The 22,916-nt window shown below is 39.9% G+C and overlaps 2 protein-coding genes across 3 annotated transcripts; one reads left to right on the top strand and one right to left on the bottom strand.

The window, feature by feature from the left end:
- The first annotated feature begins 254 nt into the window (after window positions 1-254).
- LOC146991547 (phosphoribosyl pyrophosphate synthase-associated protein 1-like) lies at window positions 255-12,059 on the top strand. Of its 2 annotated transcripts, XM_085774340.1 has the most exons (11): window positions 270-970; window positions 3,871-3,923; window positions 4,059-4,125; window positions 5,302-5,474; window positions 5,847-5,962; window positions 6,115-6,170; window positions 6,369-6,517; window positions 7,720-7,764; window positions 9,802-9,872; window positions 10,664-10,810; window positions 11,571-12,059. In XM_085774340.1, exons 1-11 carry the CDS (start codon window positions 816-818, stop codon window positions 11,727-11,729), a joined length of 1,191 nt encoding a protein of 396 aa, XP_085630466.1. In that variant the 5' UTR covers window positions 270-815; the 3' UTR covers window positions 11,730-12,059. The 2 variants fall into 2 exon arrangements, with proteins under 2 accessions (XP_085630476.1, XP_085630466.1); XM_085774350.1 differs by lacking the exon at window positions 7,720-7,764 and having other exon boundaries at window positions 255-970.
- Window positions 12,060-14,792: 2,733 nt separating this feature from the next.
- LOC146991546 (ras-related protein Rap-2a-like) lies at window positions 14,793-16,371 on the bottom strand. The gene has a single exon (XM_085774328.1). The coding sequence runs from the start codon at window positions 16,143-16,145 to the stop codon at window positions 15,519-15,521; it is 627 nt and encodes a 208-aa protein (XP_085630454.1). The 5' UTR covers window positions 16,146-16,371; the 3' UTR covers window positions 14,793-15,518.
- Between the last annotated feature and the right edge of the window lie 6,545 nt (window positions 16,372-22,916).

Raw genomic sequence — 22,916 nt, 5'->3', positions numbered from 1 at the left:
GTTATGATTACTTTTACCAAAGTTTGTCTTTCTGATAACTTATTTTTACAGTGTGCTTCCCATTGTTTACTAATTGTCCAAGAAGATGTAGCCTATGTAGGGCAAAAAAAAAAAAAAATAAATCTTGTCACATTTTTGGCCGTACCGCTTTAAATTGAGATCACACAAATTCCACACACTGATTGGTCAAAATATTAAAGTGCACGCCCCCTTTTGTTTCGATGTCACCTCTGATTGGTTCTCTTTAACGCCACTCTCTCTTTTCCAATAAACGTGTGCGTTTGTGGCGTTTTTTTCCTCCCATTTTTTTTCTGCTGCTGCGACCGCATTGCTGTAAAGTTTACAGCAGCCACATTTGAATGTTAGCACCGGACTTTTGATTTCAAACCTCTACAGCAGATGCTAGCACACGTTTCTGGACGTCATAGTAACGAAAAGAGAACGCGTTTGTCCAGCAGACGATAAAGACTCGGTAAACCCGAAGCTTTCCATCTGCTGCTGGTTGTGAGTTACATGTAGAGGAGGGGGGGTTGTGGTGCTGGCCGATGAGGAGGTGGTTGTTGACTTGCTTTCACCACCAGCACGAGAGTTGCTCCCACGTTTCAGGCGGAGCGTGTTTTCGTAGTCATCTTTAGTTTGTGTACAAAGTCAAAGTCACGTTACGGAGCTTTATTTTCCTCACTGAGGAGATGCGTTTGGGTGCTGGACTCCAAAATCCGAAATTTGAGTGAGGTAGCTTCTTCAAATAAACAAAACGATTTTCAACGTGGTAGTGGAAACGCAGGCAAGGAGGACCACGTTGATTCCCACGCAACATGCCAATTAGGCGTTTTGGGGGTCACAGGTCTCTGGTCTCTCATCCCCCAAAGCTGTCGTATGGTTACAAAATGAATGTCTCAAGAAGTGGATACCGTGTTTTTACTGCCAACTCCACCAGCGCCTGCATCGAGCTGGCCAAGAAGATCACAGAGTAAGTGATGTTTAACTGTCAAATACCTGTTGGATGTGTTCAAGTTCATGTTTGTGATGATGAGGATTGCTCTGGCTCTGCTGCCAACCGGTAGACACCTGGGAGTCACAGCTACAGGTGACCCGAGGCGACAGGTGTGTGGTAGTTTAGTAAAGATGAAATGCAGTTTAGTGACTCTCCAAACACACACACACGCACAGTCTGTGGAAATCAAACGGTTACCCATGATGCAAGCTGTCAACAAGATGATGAGGTGATGGCACGAAATGTCGCACATTATTCAGTCCACCACATCAGCGTAGAAGGATTCATGTAAATGCCTAATGAGAGAGAGAGAGAGAGAGAGATTCAATGCATCATGATGTAGTGAAATATACACAACACCGTCTGTGTTTTGCAGAAAATTGATAAGAAACAAAGCGCAACTTAATCAAAGGTCATCAGCTTTACATTATGTCTTAAGTAAGAGTGTGTATTGATTGCAAGACAACTTCTTCCTGTGATTGCTTGTATGTTATCATATCGCAAGTAAGTCTGCTATATTGGTAGAGTACAGTATGGTCCATGGACTTAATGCACTGATATTTATTGTCTCAAAGTCTTGATGAACCTTTGGGATTAATGTAACTTTGGTGTAACCACTGGTTTAGTGGCTTTTTAAAAAGTCTTTAAATAATGTTTTTTTTTTCTTTTTTTTTGACATTGATATAATCCAACTTTAACCCATTGAATGTTGGCACAAATTATTAAACAAAGGCTGCATATGATTAGATGATTTTGGCAGATATTGCAATTGCAACTCATTTTCACTTGAAAGACTTTTTTTTTTTTACAAATTTCACAAATTTTGGCTGGATGCATTTGCATCATTAGAATATGTTTTGTTTGTCTCTGTACAGTAGCAATAAAGACTTATGTTAACAATGGACAACAGTGTTGTCATATCTTTATTAAATATAACTGCAGCCTCTGCAGTTTTCAATTACATTGTGCTTAATTGTGCAGCCCTAACAGAAACTAGAGAGTTTTGGCATAGTCAGGTTTCTTACTATTGAGTCTGTGGAAGTTTTAAATTTATGTTAATCATCATTGGCCCTAAAAGCATCATTGTAGATTATCATTGAATTGTGCATAACATTTTACAGTGGAGATGAAAGATTTGTCTGAGAACTGTGGGTGTTTTGTCCTCCGGGTGTTGTCATGGGAGATTTAAATAACCTGCCATTAATAACCATTGTGATGAAAGGAGGTTCCACTGTGACATCAGGTAACAGACGCTGTATTCGTCAAGTTACTAAGCTAGCCAAACTATTTTAATAAGCAGTAAATGAGCATGTAAAATAAAGTAGAGAAACAAGTGAGATCAGGTTAGATGCATCTGAACGAAGTGAAAACAAAAATAACAGGAGGTAACCGACTAACTAACCCCAATGGCTACAAACATCAATAGCTCCTCTCCGTGTTGGCTTTCTGAAATTGGGGAGATTCCATGTTTTTCCAACCCTGCCTGCAGACTTGTCAGAAAGCCAAGCACAACCTGTACGCCACAAATAAGAGTTTTGCTTTCCACGTTTTCATTGTTTGGAAATAACAGGGCATTACTAGGGAGACTATGTCGCCATTTAGGAGCCAAATAGAGTTTTCTTGTAGAGCAAAGGTGAACATGGCCACACAGAACATTTTAATGAATCGTGGGCTGCATATTTACTTGGATGTGCACATGTGATTATCTGACTGTGTGTAAATCCCCACAGGACATCAGTTGGCCTCATTATTATTATTTTTTTTTAGAGCCGTGTAAATTTTCACTGAATGTGTCTAACAGAGAGCGGTTTGTAAGGCTGCACACTGATTCACTTTGAGTTTGAGTTTTCCCTTGTTGGACACATATCTACTGTGATGAGGAAAATACTTAAAAGGATAGGTTTCATCTGCTTTTAATGTAATATAGTCATAATGAAGGACAGCAGTATTACAAATATTGGGACAAGATCAAGGTTGGATGATGTAAACAGGGTGGAGGTACAGTAACGGAGGCTTGTTTTGCCTTGTGGGATCCCTGCTGACTGTTCTGGCAGAGTCTCTGACTGGCACCGAGCCAAGTCCAGTTTCAAGAGCCATCAAGTTCATTATTTACAACCAATGTGGTTACGTTACTGTTTGGTTTCAAAGGCAGTGTTATTTTCTTCCCAAGGCTCAGCTGTGTCTGTGATGCCCAGGCTTGTTCAGAGTTTCATATCGTGCATCTCTCTAAATTAAAATCAACTTAGTGTGTGTGTCCATGACAGGAACTTTTGAATTTTAAAAAAATCACATTTGTCTTTGGAGGTGGTAACCGATGCCCATCATAATTACACCACTGAACTTTACAGAATGTGAAATTACAAGCTTTAATTTATGGCTGTCATGACTTTTTTCCCCCATAAATGCTCCTGTGGGTAAATTACCTTCCCAGGCACTTGTTCACTGCTTTTTATAGTCAGTGGGAACGTCTCCTGCTGCCAGAGCCCAAAAGTCGTCACAGCTCAAAGGGAGAGATGGAAATTTCTTATCTTTGCTGACTAATACTGACTTGCATATCACAGTTAAGAAAGCTATTTGATTATGTTATTAATTTGATTGATCTGTATAGTATTTGTTTAAATGTAGGAAAAAATAAGAAAAATTGTGCAAATTCCCAGAAGCCAAAGTGATCAAATGTCAGATTCACCCCTGAATCTCAAAGATTTTTCTTCCATTGATATAAAAAGGAGAAAACCAGCAGATCCTCAACAATGAAACAAAAACTAAAGAATGTTGATCCCTTTTCTGATAAAATGAAAGAACTGATCTTCAGTCAGTCAATAATCACTACTTAATTATAAAACACATAAAGGTGTGTGTGTGTTTCTTTTCCTCAGGCGGCTGGGCGTGGAACTGGGCAAGTCAGTGGTTTATCAAGAATCAAATTCAGGTAAGGCAGCTAAATATCCTCAGGTCCCACATTTCCACATTGATGAAATATGACACTTTAACAGCTGTGGTTAAGTGACTTTGCACTTGAAACACACAAGGGTTGTTTATTCTGTTTGTTGTTGTTTTTTATCAGAGACAAGAGTGGATGTGAAAGAGTCTGTCCGTGGGCAAGATATCTTTATCATTCAGACCATTCCCAGGTGAGACAGAGTGCTGCTCTTGATGCTTTATATCAATCATATTATATTACAGAGCATGTTTTGCACAGTTCATCTCTGTTGTCACATTCCCAGTAGCTATGTCATTACACTGCATTTGCCCTCACCATGTAATCAGCTGAAAAAAGTCAAAGCATTTTTCCTTTGTGCTGTGACCCTGGTCAGCATTCCAGATGAAGTTTACCTCCACAGCTAGTGAAACAGGGAAGGCAACACCAAGTATGGCGGTCGGCCTTGTTAATCAGTTATTTGCTATGACGAAGAGACACGCTCCTAAAAGATAAGCAGAGGTCAATGGAGGGTATATCATAGTTTTGAGTGTGTGCAGATCCAGCAGGCCACTGACCTGTCTGTGTGGGATCTCTGGTTTCAACAAACTGTGGAGGCCGAACTGGCTACATGCAGTGTCCTGTTACACCAACAGCTCTGCACCTCATAAGCAGTAAAACTGTTCCAGTCATCTAAATAACAACCATCGTGGTGGAAGATGGAAATCTCTGTAAAGTATGCAACATACAGAGTTTTGACAGTCAGGATGTTCCTTAAACCAAAGTCATATTCTGCAGCATGGTTAGTTTTGCAGTCCATAATGCAGTTGGGTATTTGTTTCTTTTATTGTGACTTGATCAGTTACATTCTCCACAGTCTGTGCATTTCAAGGTTATTTTTGGCTCATTACTCAGAGGAAAAGTCTGTTAAAAAACGTGACCATGTGAAAACAATGGAAAACAGGTTAGCCCCACACAGCCCTCTTCATTTACTTCGGTTTAAAATACACAAACGCGCTGTATAAACAAATATTTTTGAGGCCTCTTTTTTTGTCTTTAATGGACAGGAGAGTTGACGGAGAGAGAGAGGAAATGGGAGGCAGAGAGGGGCGGATGACACGCAGGATAGGGATCCGACCGGGGTCGAACCGGGGCCGCCTGCAGTGAGGACTATAGCCTCAACACATGGGGCGGGTGCTCTACCAACTGAGCTAAACACCGCCCCGTATAAACGAATATTAAGCTGCCAAACCCATCATTCATTCACCTCATTCACCTCAACCTCAGCAATGTGACTCATTCGATCTTCTATGTGGGCGACCAGAGGCTCAACCTGTTTGCATACCAGCACTGTGCTTTTGATGAACTTATGGTTTCTTCTGCTTGTCAGAGATGTCAACACAGCCATCATGGAGCTGCTGGTCATGGCTTACGCCCTGAAGACGTCCTGCGCCAAGAACATCATCGGAGTCATTCCCTACTTTCCTTACAGCAAGCAGTGTAAGATGAGGAAGAGAGGATCCATCGTCTGCAAGCTGCTCTCATCCATGTTGGCTAAAGCTGGTATGGACTGCATGTTGTCATCTCCATTTTTGATTCGTCACCAATAACCCATGGAATGAAAACACACCTTAACGCCTGAAATAAAGTGACGTAACAAGCGTCCTTCCCCTCTTTGCTACACCCCTTTTTTATGTTTTTCTTTTTTTGCTTGAATAGTGAGATAAAAAAAAATCATAGTAATGACATAAATAAGTGTAAATATGATATGAGTGATCTATTGTAATACAGCACCAAATAATTCTACGCTTTTAGTTGCAGATCCATATTTCAGATGTCTTACCTCTAAATTTCACACAAACCCTGTACTCACAACACCTGGTAAATCTATCGTTGTGTGCTTCAAACACTGTACTATCTGTCTGTGATGTTCAGGGCTTACTCACATCATCACCATGGACCTCCACCAGAAAGAAATCCAGGGCTTCTTCAGTTTCCCTGTAGACAACCTTAGAGCATCCCCCTTCCTCATCCAGTACATCCAGGAGGAGGTGAGAGTATACAACACTGTACACTCAGTAGTTGTGCCTCTTTGTCAAACAGGCACAGTGGCACAGAAGCATAAAAGACTACTTGCATTGTTGTTATGATCAGAGCCTAGTCTAATATTCCAGCAGTGAAAATATTGTTCCTGCTTCCTCAGATCCCAGATTACAGGAATGCCGTAATTGTCGCAAAAACCCCTTCAGCTGCCAAGAGGTAAGAGATCTCCTCTCCTTGTCTTACAATGGACCGTTTCATTCATGTTGGCTTCTCACTGCCCTTTCCCTCATATTATTGCTCTGTTGTCGACATGGTTACGTTATCTGTGCAAAACTCCTCTCTGCTCTCTTTTGCCCATGTTTCCGTTTGTCAGTTTCTTTGACTCTGGCGTGTCTGTGTGTTTATCCGTCTCAGAGCTCAGTCCTACGCTGAGAGGCTGCGACTCGGGCTGGCAGTGATGCACGGAGAGGCCAATCACTCGGAGTTGGACATGGCCGATGGTCGAAACTCTCCTCCCCCGTCTCTCCGCACCACCACAGGACACACCGGCCTGGAGCTGCCATGTAAGAACGTAAAACATAACAACATGCGCACTCATAAATTATTCCTCAGTGTTTTGTCTGTGTTTCTTCCTCTACCCTCTGACAGTCATTTACAGATTTCAGTATTACCATTGCTGAAAATAAATAACTTTGGAGTGATTCTCCCTCGTCATGTTTGGATTGACTCTCCGTAAACTCAAACTTTTTTCTCACTACTCATCCCCAAAGGCAACAGGAATGTGTTTTGTGCTCTTTCATCCCCCATATCTTTAGCATGTGATGTGTTCAGCCAAAGAGCTTTTCTGTCAGTGGAAATAACCTCACAAAACTTGACCCTTCCCCCTTTCCCATGAAAATGACACAGCCTATACTGAACCTTTGAAGTAACCTGAATATTATCATTTTTTGTTGCCCCTCATACACCTATGTATGATTGGGGAAAAACTGAAATTTGTTCATGCTGATGATCAATTCAGCTCATTTTGTGGATGATGTGAGGAGCAGTGTTTTACAGCAGTAATGTTAATGGTTGAGCATTGAGCTGTATGGGCACAAAACTGTAAGAAAAATGAATGGCAAGTTACACGCAAAAATCATAAACTTTAAGTTTGGCTCCTTAAATTATTTAAACATAAAAAACTCAGGTATTATGGAATATTTTAGTGTTCATTATCTTAGTTTTTGTAATACTCTTGTACCTCTTAGTGAGGACCTGCAGCCAGGCTGACCTTTGCTCACAGTTTCACTCTCTCTTTCAGCTGCCTTAAATGGCCAACTTAAGACAAGACTAACAGCTATGCCAAGCTGCTGTAACACACACACACACACACACACACACACACACACACACACACACACACACACACACACACACACACACACACACACACACACACACACACACACACACACACTTACAGTAGGATGTTTCAGGTCAGTCCTGTCTTTGGCGTTGTTGTAGCCAGCTGTGAAATACCACAGGCAGTCACTGACATCACGCCCTTTTTTTTTCTTCCTCAGCTGGATTTGTTTCCCTCCTCATCTTGTCTCATCTACTTTCTTTTCAGCTGAATTTACCATCCAACTCCTCCACTTAAAATACTCAAAGAGTTTCTCCATGTACATTGTGTCTTGTAATGTTTTGTCCTTGTAATGTTTTGTCCATGTTTGTTGCAAGTCTGTTGGTAACTTCATGTTTTGTACCATCCTGTCTTTTGCCACAGCAAGGAGGACACGCTATGTCCCATTCCCTGGGATAGAGCTCCCAAGTATGACTGTAAAGCTTGAATCCATTCATGCTTCCTGTTGATTGATCCTTCATGCATGGCAATGACAGAGGGAGTCACTGAGGGCGTCCACTTCATTTTTTATCTGGACACAGAAGAATTAAAGTAGAAGTACTCCTATAAGAGATTTTACATCTCTTTATTCCGTTATGGGGGAGGAAACAAATCCTAACTTAGCAGCAGTAGTGAAAAACTATGTTCAGGCAACAGTCTCAGCAGAGAGGGACAACTTGATAACCTATACATTACATTTATATACAATATGCAGTCTGTAAATTCAGGCATGCAGCAAAAGGAGAGTGATTCCTCTATGAAATATGAGATGCATGTCTCACGGCAGTGCAAAAAAAAAACTGTTGGCAGTGGCACCTTTTTTTTATTTTTTTTTCCCTTTTCCTGAAGTAAAGTAAAAACCGCCTTGAGTATTTAAGATATTATCAATATTTTATTTCACACACTGACCCCAGATGACTACAGAGAAGGAATTTAGGACCTACAATACTTGTCCAGATGTTTTTTTATTTTAGTCATCCATTAATCTTTTCAGCAACACATCTGTTTAGCAGCAGAATTACGATGGGCAAGGATCAGATGGGGATCTTTAAAAAGAAAAAAGAAAATTCAAATGAATAAGGAAATGAAACACTTGGAACATGTCTGTTACAGGTTTGTCCACCCTACCTACGAGGATGTGGCCACAGCAGACGGACTAACTAGCCAGTCAGTTTCTCTTTCGTGACTCACAGTGTCTCTCTTCATACCAGCTCAGGGAAAGGGGAAAAACCTTTTGATTGTCTTTAGTAACAAGGAGTTGCACTGTTCTGATATTGGATCATAACACAAACATTGTTTTCTCTGTGTCCCAGATTATTTTTGGAAGCCCCCAGTCTCACCTTTTCTCAGCTGAAATGATTTTGTTTCTTATGAAATTAAGTATTGCTGAAGGGAGAAACAGTGGCATGAACCCTCTTTGTTTATCATGCTTAACTATCCAGTAGCATTACAGTACTTATAATGACTCATTCTAATTGATCCTCATAATAGATGGGAGCATATGAAATTATGTAGAATTTGCCACATAGTTAATTATGAAATTTGAGTTTCTTAAATTGATTAATATGAACAAAGTATTGCAAAGCAGTCAATCCAAGCTGAACATTTTATCTTTTTTATTATTATTATATTATATTTTTATTTTCATTTAAAAAATCTCCTAAAATTGTAGCTGTAACCCCAGAAATAGATGAAATAAGATGTTAAAAATAGATTTTTTTATTTTATTTTATTTCATGTAACCATTCAAAAGAAGTGGAAATAATTTATTTTTAATGTCTGAACAGAGGTCTTGCTGAATGATCTTGTGCTGAATTTAGAGACTGACCTCTGGATGTGTCTTGCTGTTGTTTGGAAGAAGGTTTTTGGCAGGGTCATGTCTGGGTCGACCATGTGGTGGATCCAACAAGTCAGACATGTGGTGGGCTCTAGACATGGATCGATTATTGTTTGAAATCCTCCCATGCACTTTTATGAATTTGTTTTGGAGTTGCAACTTCCATTTAGGGAGCTATAGATTTTTTCATACGGAATTCTATTTAAAAAAAAAAGAAAAGAGGAAAAAAAGCAGTGCTTGTTTGCATTACAAATAATGGTCGATCCTGCTCTATAGGTCTGAAAAGAGGCTCAACTCTACATCCACGTGTTCATCTACCACTTGACCAAAAGCAGTGGACATTCAGTTGCAGTGTGTGAACCTACGTATCTTAAGTCTTGGTTTGAATTCAGCAGGAGCACAAATTTGTCCTGTTCTCTAATTGGAGTGATGATGTGGTAGATGGAAACTTGTTGAGGGTCGAGCTGTCTTGCATGAGGTTTGCAGGTTTTTATGAATAAAAACCTCTCTTCACCAAATCTATCTTAACTTTACCTCGCTTCAAGAATTCACCATTGATTGGCCTTACCTGCAGAATCTACTGTATCTTCCTGTCCTGAAAATCTTTTTCCCTCATCTGTGTCTTTCAGTGATGATGGCGAAGGAGAAGCCACCTATCACTGTTGTGGGAGATGTAGGAGGAAGAATCGCCATCATTGTTGTAAGACCTCAAGCTTTTATGTGATTTTTTATTTTTATTATTATTATTATTATTATTATTATTATTATTATGGAGATTTAGGAATTTAGCCCTTATATTGAAACAGAAAAAAGCTGTATTAGGAAGATGCAGTGTGAGCAATGCCTTTAATTAAATATATTCTACACGTGAGGTCTTCACATGTTAGTCCACAAGGCAATGTAACCTGTAAAAGAGCTGTTTTTCCAATGAGCGGGTCCCCATTTAGTTTGACTTGTTCACATTCATCACACAGTGCTGCCAATGGTGTTGTCACACTAGTTCATTGGTCTGTTGGTAACATTTAACATGCAACATAATATGCAGCAGTGTACTGGCAAAGGCTGGTGAGAATTATGTAAAAAAAAAAAAAATTATATTGAAGTAAAATCAACTTTGTGTGTGTTGTTAGATCTTCAATGGTGCTCATGTGTTTTGGTGAGTAGCACTGAATAAATATCTAACTGATTATTTTGTTTATGTCACAGGTTTAGTTCAGTGGGGGTTAAATGGTGATGTATCTCATAAAGAGGGTCATCACATAACAACAGAGTTATACCTAGTGTGTTTGAAGCTCTTTGTGTTCAGATTCAATTCACATAAAATAATAAAATAAAGTCTCAGAACCGTTCAGTGCTCAACACATACGTATTAACTCAAAATATAGAAACTAATGTTGACATGAATTTTATCCAGTTGTCTAAGTCTTATGTATGTTGCTTTCCTTTTCTCAATCCCCTGTGTGATCCCGAACCCTGTGGTTGCGTTCTCAGGATGACATCATTGACGACGTGGAGGACTTTGTTGCGGCAGCAGAAATCCTGAAGGAGAGAGGAGCCTACAAGATCTACATCATGGCTACACATGGCCTGCTGTCTGCAGACGCACCGAGACTAATAGAGGAGTCTGCAATTGATGAGGTGAAACTTTGTGTGCATGGCAACATTATGCATCAGCCTGTCTTATGTTACTGAATATAATTTTCTAAGGCACATTAAAAATATATGTGAAATGTGCTTGACATGTCAAAAAAATTACACCAAAGGTGATCTGGAACTTCTTAACTGCAATGCCGGTCATTTTTAAGAAATGAGCATGTTTTGGCTGAGAACAGGAGCTGGGGAAACTTTTCTGTCGTCTCCTCCTCTGTGCATGTAACACATTCATTTTTCTACCTTTCTGCTCTTTCATCAAAATGTTTACTAGAGTGGGCTTGCTGTGTATAACCTTTATGATTACTGTGTCATGGAGGTGGAGCAGAAATAAAACATTTTATAATTATGCACTTTTTTATTATTATTAACACTTACAGTAGTTTATCAGTGTGACATCCTGTTTTCATACACATTGACTTTCATTAGTGTTTATTTATTATGAACTTGTCACAAGGTTGAGGGGACTTCCTCCCTCTTTGAATTCAGCCTCTGTATTAGTCAGATAACTGTGTTAGTCAGGTACTGTGTGAGAGGAATGGCTTTGATTATTGGATAAGCCCACGAGTGAGGTTTTCACACATTCAAACTTTACAGTAGTATTTGTTGATTCGTGAACAAGTGACATCTAAGTTGTCAGTTACTTTCAGGTTATTTTTCACATCTTCCCATTTCATGTCACAGATGTCTAAAAATGTGTTTTAGAAATAGTAACAAAGTTAACACAGTTCACTGTGTGTGCCTCCAGGTGGTGGTGACCAACACGGTTCCTCATGAGGTTCAGAAGCTCCAGTGTCCAAAGATCAAAACGGTGGACGTCAGTATGATCCTGGCCGAGGCCATCCGCCGCATCCACAACGGAGAGTCCATGGCCTATCTGTTCCGCAACATCACTGTGGATGACTGAGGCAACGCACTCATGCATTTACATTCCTGCACAAAACATGTTACAAAGCTCTCTCACACACACACACACACACACACACTGAGGACCAAGAATCCAGTTTACTGCAGCCCTGCTTATTTTGTTGATAAAGTTGTTGACAGAAACTGGCACAATTTACTTTGTTACATATGAAACAACTTAAGCTCTACTTTATTTTTGTGATATGTTACATAGTCTAGAAACTGTTTCACTAATACATGCTTCCACCATTTGGAAATATGAATAACACAACAGTGTATCATGCAGATACATAAAATAAAACGGCAAATAAAACTACTTCTTCTTGGGTGATTAAGTTGTCTTTTTTTTTTTTTTTTTTAACTTCGTAAATTTAAATTGTAAAAGCATGGATATACTTTAGTAACAACTGGATAAAAGTATCACAGTACCACAGCTGGCATTATGAAGAGCCAGTATGGTTTGCATTTGGCCGTGTGGGCGTGAAGACATTTCTGGAACTGTTAGAAATGTACAGTAGAGCAACTTCACACCTGAACCTAAACTTTCAGTAGCAGTTTCAGTCACAGCTGCTTTGTGAAGCATGGAAAAGCGAGAAAAGTCGCACCACAGTGTTGAGATAAAAATGCTCATCTTAACGCTTTTATGTTTTGTACCAGAGAGCCACATGAGGCTGTTTCGTCATTGTATTACACAGTACAGCACTTAACAGCAGCAGAAAGATTCAGTGTCATGCAGGTGCTGGGATTTGATTGTCTCTCTCACGATAACTACCGGTAAATGAAACATGAAACTTGAAGGTTAATGCATAAAAATGACAGGTGGTGATTATTGTACATCATCATTGTGGTTTAACACAAACATATTATTTAGCCTGTAAATAACATTTCAAAATGTTAAAACTCCCTTTTTGTATTTGAATAGGTGACTAAAGCGCATCTCACACAGTGACACATGACCCATAAAGACTCGAGTAAATATAGTCAAGTGACACATTCTGTAGTTATTTTTACTCTACACAGGAAAAAAGCCATTTAAAAACAGCATTGTAGTGACTGCAGTAGGCCTAAATGCTACACACAGGCTACTGACATTTCGTTACACTCTGTTTTCTAACTTTGCTGTGTTCTGTCCAGGACCCTGAACTTGTTCTAAACGCCTCAGAGTCGCTTTAATCTGCTGAGGAGCTTTGACCAAGTCCAGGGGCGAAGACATCTGACAAACTGAGTCAAAAACTCTGAATGGCCTGTCTCGCTGTAGCTAAAATCTGACCACTGAATGCTAATAAAGATAAATGCAAAAGTGAAGCTAGTCTGAGTCAAATGGCTATTCTGAAGTCCTCAAATATCTCTCTCATACCAAACTGAAGGCAAGAAGTCTGCAAAGCCAGATGTCAAATCCACACACCTGCGTGACACTGAAGCTGCCAGGCCTCCATCCCTTCTGCAAATGAACAAGAGCTCAGTGCGGAAGCATGTTTAAATGTGGACTGAAAGAGGAACTGCCTGCAAACGTTTACTTGGCCACTTCCTCAAATTAAAACAGGAAACTTAGTTCAGTCTAATCTGATGGAGTGAGGTGGGGGTTGGGGGGTTGGAGGGAAGGGGAGGGTAGTTTGGACCTGAGCACTACAACGGTCTCTGCTTGGCAGGTTGCGTTTAGGGGAACCGTGCAGTGCTTTTTCAGGAACTGCACAATGATCCATTTTGTCACCAGTTAAGCAAAACAAATTGAGCTGCCCTTGAGCATCACAGTACACAACAGCACTCCTGTTTAACTTTGACAGCCGGCCCCTCGGGCCCCGAGCCAGTCACTGTTTACGCTGGCTCCTTAATTGGGATGTCACTCTTGCTTTCATCTTGAGTGGGGCTCATTTTCCAGAGATGTGAGAATTGTTTGAGATGATATCTGCAATATTTAAGTTGTTCTCTGCAGATTATAGTGTATGGCTCTGAAAAGCCATCTGTGATACATAACAGACCCCATTAAAGGCCAGCTTGCCAGTCAGTCCAGTCACTGACTGGCTGATCTGATGAGCATTAATGTTACCACACATTTTGTCAGAACTTACAGAACTTAATTGAGTAGGAACCCACTGCAGTGAAGTCTGTGTTGGCTCTATACTTTTATAAAAACATCTAATCAACTTGTAAACATGAGCCAAACTGAATCTCTGACCGAGATTTAAGTCACAGTTTTATGCTGAATCCTGATTGGAGGGACCACAGGAGGGTCACTGGGTACATACTGAGCTGCTACCAGCCTTATTGGGTGGCTTGTGTGTTTTGCACCAACAGGTGGCGACAGAGATCTAAAAAATACTCTGATGCTGACGATGGATCATTGTGGACCTCAACCTCTCACCTTCTGTTTTATTTTTCATTCTTAGTTCCAGTAGACATTGATTTACTGGTTTGTGTCACTGCAATGAAATGAATGTAAACAGAAACGAGACCAACACGGTGAATAACTTGTCTTGGCACAAGTTGCTCATGTCATGTTTTCATATGATTCTGTGCCTGAAACAGTGGTTTGTGGAAGCAGACAGCGAAGCTGGTGGTGGGACCCCACCCACAATAACCAGTATCATGCTTCTGTAATACATGGCAACTGTCAGTGCTGTTACATGATTTACAATCAGAGTTTTAGCTTATTATTGCTTCCTATTGTTGGCTCATAATTTCTACCTGAAAAGATAACACTATGTCCTGCCTGCTCTAACAAACTGGCCAAAGGACTTCCTGATCTCAAGAAGGCTCATAATGATTCATTAAGTCCACCAAGTGCAGTAGAATACAGCATAATGTAGCTATAAATGGTGTTTTCCCATCTCCTTCATGTATTGTGCGTTTCTGTGCTGTTTGTTACTTTATGTCTATGTTGTTGCACTAATGTAATTTCTGGTCTGATTGCTTAAATTTGTACTTAATTATGAATTTCTTATTTACTTTTTGTAACTCGCACCTTCTCATAATCACCTACTTGAAATGAAAAAATGTAGGGATTTATACGTTCACCAGCGTTAATATCAAAAATATCACACAACAAATTTCAATTTTTGTCCTTTATTACACATTTAGATCCATATTCCACTTACATTTGTTTAACAAACAGCAAAATAATATCATTAGTGAGTTTACATAATTATAAAAAAAAAATGGATTTATAAAAAAAATATTTAAAAACATCATTTTTAATGGTTATTTTAAAATGAAAAGTGCATTTAGTTTACATTTCACCCCTTTTTTTTTCTTTAAATGAGTTATGACATGCTTAATGGCAAATTGTAAACATTATGTGCTACAGGTGAATACGTAAGTTAAAACAATTTACATGAGAGATACAAGTTCTGCACAAGCCACAACATACACACTTTCTCTCATTGAACAGTCTGTTGGCAATGGTCCAAACACCTTGTTGTAAGTGAACATTTTAATTTGAAATTCAAAAGCTATACATTGATCTAAACACCAGCAGCATGTCACCAAATAAGCAGCAACGACATTACATCAAGTAAACAACTGAGTATTAAATGTGTTTCCTTCAAGGTGAAAATTATTCAGGTGGCAGTCTGTTTCAGTTGAGTCTAAACACCAATCTGCTCTTCAGTCTCTTTTCCTCTCAGTTGTGTCTTTGTTGGTCCAGATTGCCTATCACAATCGCTTTACACCAACGCTGACTGAAGCCCAGACTTTTCTCTCTGTCCAGCAGCACTGGGTTTCACAACCTTACTCTCTGTCTTCTCACGCCTTGTCCCCTCAGCAGAAAAATATTCTGCTCATCCGTCTCTCATTACGACAGAATACAGCTGTTGGTCTTGTTCATCGGTGGCCGGAAGTTGGTGTCTTTGGGAAAGGTCTCCCTTCGTCTGCGTAGCGCGGGGCTGAGGCGGCTGGGAAGGTTCGCCTGCTGCAGGAGCTCCTTGAACACCTCCACCACGTTGGCGTTCTCCTTTGCCGAAGCTTCCAGGTAACTGTTGTTCCAGTCCATCTCTACAGTTGACAGCACATCATCGCTGGACACCTGCCGCTCGTCCTCCCGGTCCACCTTGTTGCCCACCACCACAATAGGCGTGTACTTGTCCTCCTTGATCTCCAGGATCTCGTCTCGAAGGCTCTTGACTGCCTCCAGAGACTCTGGGTCGTTCACTGCGTACACCAGTGCAAAGGCGTCGCTGTTTTGGATGGAGAGCTTGCGCATGGCAGGGAAGGAGTAGCTACCGCTGGTGTCCAGAATCTCCACCGTGACCTTGACCCCGCCGAGGTCATACTCCTTACTGTGCAGCTCCTCCACTGTGCGCCGGTGTTTGGGCTCGAATGTGTCTTGGAGGAAGCGCCGGATCAGAGCTGTCTTGCCCACTCCTGCTGCCCCCAGAAACACTAGACGCACCTGGGTCTTCTCCTTCACCTCCAGAGACATGCTGGCTTTTGCTTTGGGGCCAAAATGAGCTAAATAAATCAGAGAAAATGTCCCCAAAACTCTCTTACTCTTAGTGTTTTAAAGCTGCTTTTAAATCAACTCTACAATTTCCAGCACTCTCTTTTCACCTATCTTAATGACTATCCTTCAAAATCTCCCCTTCAGCAGTTCCTTGTGAGTCTTCTTTCCTCTGTTTTGTTGCTCATTGGGTGCTGCTGTGTGTCTGTGATCCCACCACACTGCTGCCTTTTATGCCTGTTTTGGTGAGAGAGCTTCCATTCCCTTGTGCAGTTGCGACCAATCAGCAGATGGCAGCCTGTTGAAGTGCAACATGCAGGCAGCCAATGATGGCAGAGCATGCAAATCAGTCAATTCAGGAGGAGAAAGGAGGCGATCTCTGAAAGCGTATAAACAGCAAGCAGAGCATGGAAAATACTGTTTGAGTAGGGTCCTGATTGTACTTCCAGGTGGTCACAGAGCACCTCAGAGGAAAGACTGTCATCATCTGTCCTTTATTCTTATGCCTCTACATACCCTCTCTTTTTTTTTAGCTTTTCTTGGGTTGGATCAAGGAGATTAATACCTACAGATTGTTTTAGTGATGTTGTAGTGTCCTCTCCTTTCATGCCTGTTGTGGTTGTTGTCGTGTATACTTCCTGGATTCATTTCTTTGCTGCACCACATGTGAGAGCCACCACCTACAAAGTATGAATAATGGTAATTTACATAGTGGTCACATTTGTGGCAAGATGAGATATGATCTACCGTGAAGTCCACAGTGTACCTACTGCTTTATTAAACTCATGCTTAGATTACAAAGGACAGAAAAAGCAGGAACTCACACTGGCATGGTGTTAATACTTCACGGCAAGCAAGAGACATGTTTTAGCAAGAAGCAGTTCTCAGCATAAAAGACAGTGATTAACTCAGACATGTGTACTGTATACGTATATAAAAACATCTGAGGCTAGAACCTGATTGCTTGATTGTATATAAAGTGCATCTACTTCTACTATCCTCAAGGTCAGTTTCCGTTTCAGACCTTAGGATTTTTTTTTTTTTTTTTTTTTTTTGGGGGGGGGGGTTCAGATATGCAGTGCATGAAAGTGAAATACTGTGACTGCAGGTTCTGCCCCAGATGATCTGAGAGGTTGGGTGATGTGCCCCACTTTCTTGGTCTTCAGATGGACCAGGTCAGATGCAGCAGGTCTATACTGTGATTATCAGCACGAAATCACAAAGGATCAAAAATCCTGAACTAAAACTATGTAATAAACGTTCAGCCTCCTGTGGGGATAATTCTCGATACATGAGAAATGCCTCTGCTACAGTATCCTGTCTGTCCTTAAGCTCATGACACTTTCCTTGGGTGAGCAGCTTATGGATCATTTCAGTCACACATGGCAATGAATGATTCTGTGTGAATCACCTTCAGCTGTCCTCTGTGTCCAATTATATATGATGTGTCGCCTGTAACTGTCTTGGAACGAATCCTGGCAGCCTCCATTTTGTCAGAGTTTGTTCTAGAGGAGTGAGCCTGACTCGTGATCCTCCCAAATTTCCCCTGAGACCGGCGTCGTCTCTCAGACTGTGACTCTCCCTGCCTTGTTAGGTTAGGCAACATAGTGGAACTACGACAAGCCCCAGGGAACATTGTAACCACTCCCACCGTCTGACAAATGCGCACTTTTAATATTCACTCATACACTGTCTCCCCAGGGGGCTGCTGTACCTGATGAGCAGTGGAGCGGCACAACACACTGTGGGAATACTAAGTGTGGACTCTCCCTGTCCTGACACGCAGTGGGAGAAACGTTAATGGCTGCAGTCACTGCTGGGGAGTTGAAATCAGGGTTTCTCAACTACTGTCACTTCTCGTCAGACTGTCCTGACTACCAAACCTGACGCTGGTTTAAGAAAAAAAAATAAAAAAGGCTCAACTTTACACCTCAGGCCTTCAAAATGACGGAGTAACTGAGAATGTATTTTTAGTCTGGTCACAGTCTATGCCTTTATGCATCTGTTGTTTAATACATTTACCAAAGTACTGGATTTGACAAGTCTGAACTCTACATTTTATTCTACTTTTGACATCTTTGACCTCTATACATACTGTCTTTTTTTTTTTTTTTTTTTTTTTAGAATAGACATCTGTGGACTTTAAAACATTTTTTAAATGTCCAAGATTAGTAAAATCTAAAAAATTACTACTTGACACAAGACATCTCTTAGTTCAATGAATCGTCCAATCCTAGCACTGCAGGTAAAGGCCAATCATGCACATCAAGAAACAATAAGGGAATGGTGACATGCGATCATCTCAAAAAGTGTTACTAATATACTATATCACATTAAACTAACAACAATAATGTACAGTAAGAAATAGTACAGTTACAGTATATGAAAGTGGTTATTCTGCATGACAATATATAAGTTTAGTTTTTACATTTACATGTTCACATTTTACATTTATCAGAATGTAATAATGGTGTCTCACCGTCAACGCCAACACACACCTCTACACTGATCAAAGTCCCCACTGAGATTGTTGGATATCAGTTGTGTTTGTGAAAAACATAATCAATGAACTGTGGCTGTACAAGACAGTTACAGTAGAAATTCATTCATAAGAATGAAGATGACAGTACATAAATGAAACTCACTGAATAGTAATAATTACAGAGAAGCCGTGTGCCACCAGCATTTTGACACAACTGATGACGGCTGAATTCCATTTAGCTGCTTTTATCTCACCACATCGTGATTTACTGGGACGCTCAAATAGACTGGAGCAGAAGTCAATGTTGAGAGACACCTGTGTTTTTCCCACTAAATGAAAGTGAGAAATTGTAGTATATATTGTCAATCCTGATAACCAATTTGTAAAGGGAATAATCCCACATACGTATATAACAGAGTAAAATCTGAACCCATACAGCCTGAAGCTCTGCACCATCAAAACATTAAATTGAAAATGGATCTTCCATCTGTGGCCACTGGATGTTTTGTTGTGTACTTGCGTCACGTGTCATTATGTCTCATATCACAAGCACTTTTCTTGAATTTCTATTTACGGTCATGCTGCCCTGTGGTGATGATAATGGCCAGATGGCATTCATAGCCTGTTGCACTAAAACAAATGTTCAGCTCTGATGTCTAAAGAAGAAACACAGTTTGGCAGATAATAAGAATTTCTTGACCCATTATTTCAGTAGATGCCCTCTGCACCAAAAGATCTTTATTCATAAATGTTTGTATTTATTTATGGTCAAAGCTTCCATTGTGTTGTTTCGAAATCGTATCCTCCAGTGGCTGATTTGTTTAATCCACATGTTCAGTTTTCAGAATTCAACAGGTTGCATATAACATGTGTCATTGTTCTTGTGCATGTGTGCGTCCTCTTGAATGAACATGCAAATGGCATTCCTGTTGCTTCCAACCTGGTTGCTAGTGCTTTCTCTTCTTCACGTCTGTTTTAGACAAACAAAATCACACCGACTGTTATTTGCTTTTGCTTTTTGTAGACTACTCTTTCTTTTCAGCATCTCTTTATTTGAAATAGATTTCCTGGTAGCCCCTTGTGTATTACTGAGCAGCAGGGCCCTGGCTCTTTATATTGATGGAAAGTGGCCCATGTTTTGGCCCAGTGGCCTTATCGTCTGTGTCTGCACTCCTGTGGGAAACGTGCACCGCACTGTCATCCTGTCAACATGAAGCCACAAAGATGATGGTGTGGAAATCTGACAGATGCCAAATATAAATGTTGCCCTACATATTAGTTAACCTTCAGTGCTACTAAAGTAACCTCTCCCTATATCGCTTCTAATTTATATGGACCAGAAATGGTTTGTTACGCAAATGGAACATTGTAATGGGATAAAACCATAAGATTCTCTATTTTTACTTATTGTCAACAAATTAAAAGACCAAAACCAAGAAGGCTTTCTTTGCTTTCTGTGCTACTCAGCCCCAAGCCCATTTGTTCCAACAAAAGGCTGAAATATCAAAAAAAAAATATATATATATATATATATATCTAGTTTAATTCTAACAAATCCTAAACCAGATGGGAACTGTTTTCTTCGGCAAATGTTATGTTAGCAGTAGTAAGACGTGCATTTTGTGGGGAAAGTTTTCTGCCACAGATTAATACACATTTGGTGCTTCAGTATTTACGACAGGAGGTTTATGTGGGATTGATCCATAATAAACACACCCTGCCCAGGCTCATCACAATAGCAGAGCTCTATAAGAGGACTAAGCTATTTGAGGGTTTAAATACACAGGCAAGACCTGTTAATGGGATTGTTTTTCTGTTTATTCCAGTCTTTTCATGGGTTTTCACTTTTTTCGACATCAGGAAAAATATAGAATATAGTAAGTCATTTCTTTTGAATAAACATGTGAGGATTAATTTTACCCATGTGTGAATAAGGACGAGTTTAATCCTACACACACTCACACTACACAATCCTTGCTCTGTGGCTGTTATGGCCCAGTTGCTGCCCCGGTACCACCTGGTGAGTGGTGGCTATTGCTTATGCTCTGTAAATATTCCCAATAAACTTTTTATTTTCCTACTCTACTCTACTATCCCCATTTGGTATTTTCCGGCCCTGCTGCATGACATGACGGCCTTCTGTCGCTACTATAAAATCTCCCGCTCTCGGTTGTAACGCTGGATTGATATGATGCATGGGCAAATTCCAATTGGCCTCTCAGTCTGCCAGTGTTGGTTCAGAGTTTCACCTTGTTGAAGCAAATTGGGCTGTAGGCTACATGTGCAGTAGGTTAGTATATACTGAGTAATAAACGTTAATGGAAGAAACAATACCATCTTTATGATTGATTTTCACTTTATGGTTGCACAGCTGACTTTTCTGATCCCACAATTTACTTCCTCAAGTAGACATATTGTTTATTTTCTATTTTCCATTTCACATATTTAAAAAAAAAAAAAAAGTGACAAGTCACAAGCTTGAGTAGCTTAGAAAACAAACATTTTAGGTATTGCTATATTTGAGCATCCACATCTGTAATGCACTTCCATTTGATGGACAGACAGAATGTCTGCCAAGTTACCGTTCGTCAACATCCAAATCACCTGTCTGCCTCAGCAACCACTATCATTGTCTCCTTATCTGTGTCAGCAACGTGCAGATAGATACAGTACAGTGATAATGCTTACCAAACATTAGGCAGACACTGAGAAGGAACATCTAGTCTTATTCCTGTCAAACACATCAGTGCTGATTACGTGCCATTGTCGTGAGCTCAGTTTTTTTCATACATATTTTTATACTGTGACTTGGTTCATAAAGATGTTTAAAAAGAAACATGATGATGTAATGAGTATGACCCAATTTACTTTCTGGGTCAAATACAGTGTTTGTTAAATGAGTCAGTGTGATGATGTAATATGTATTTCTTATTGTCCACAAATTGCCGGGAAAGAAGAAAATGGAGAATCATGGAATCCAACGCCCCTCTGCATGTGTAAGATTGATATTTTTCCCATTTATTCCCACATATTCTTTCATGCTTCTGTAAATACTTACTATACAGCACTAAATGTTCACTATTAATGTGTCTGAAAAAACTTCCTCAACAAATGGACCATCAGTATTGTAAAGAGAAAAGTTCTGACCTGCGATTCCTTTGCGATAACTGCTGTTGTGATTTAGCACCATATTAATAAGAATTGGCTTGACTAACGTTTGCAAAGAATGACTGTAGGAGGAAAAATAAATGTAAAAATAAATTTAAAAAAAGATATATATATTTTTTACACATGTACATCCTCATTAGAAAGCATTTAGGAAGTGTGTAAAAGCAATAGGCAGGTCAGTCCTGCCCCAGGTGCAATTTGAACTTGTTTACTGATTGTGTCTTTTAATTTAATCAATCCCAACTTGATAAAGAAAAACATTTATCTGCAGTGATGTTTGTCATTGTTTTTTTTGTTTCGTGGTTCATGCCACTGTCAACTGAGGTAACTAATTGAGTTGCTTCATGGATTTGTATAGTGTAAGTGGAGATGCAGCGGCTCATTAGTAGTCCACTAACTGAGTTATTCCTCCAGGCTAAACCACTAAAACAAAAATTTACCTTAAATCTAATGTGACACGTGTTTGCAGTGTTTGTATTTTCCTGAACTGATTGAATTAAATAAAATCAAGGTACAGAGGAAAACACCCAAATAAATGAGTAAATAAATAAAAAGAGAGAAAAGAGGAAAAACATGCCTTTTATCTTCTTGTTCTTTGTGTGTCCTGCAGGTCGCACTGATGCTATCTCTCTGTCTATTTATAGGGCTCCATTTTTCTTAACTGCATTGTGATTCAGGGCAGCAAAGCACAATATCACCTCTGGAGTGATTTTCTGACTGTTGCTCTCCTCTTCTCAAGACAGTCTTATTTAAATAGATAGGGGTTGTTTCCTTAGGCCATGCGCACGTCTTCAGCCTCAGTTGCTCCGTGATATATTTTAGACATTTGAAACGTTTGTGCTGACATTGTTTTCTCTCCAGTGTGTGTTATAACATTTTGAAGCATTCAGTCTCATCAAATGACATGTTGTTCATCTTTAATGTTTGAAACATCAGAACAAATCTTGATTCAAACAACATATATTAACGGAATAACACAATCCCAAACCAAACCATATTTTACTCCATTTAAACCTCACACATAGGGTAGAAAACACTGTTTCTGCATCCACTTCAAAACCATATGCAAGCCATGCAGAGATGCTCACTGCATTGTAATGATT

This window comes from Trachurus japonicus, chromosome 1, assembly GCF_045865225.1.
Source record: "Trachurus japonicus isolate A0001 chromosome 1, Traja_1.0".
Classification (NCBI taxonomy): Eukaryota; Metazoa; Chordata; class Actinopteri; order Carangiformes; family Carangidae; genus Trachurus; species Trachurus japonicus.
This window is presented reverse-complemented; position numbering and strand designations above follow the sequence as displayed.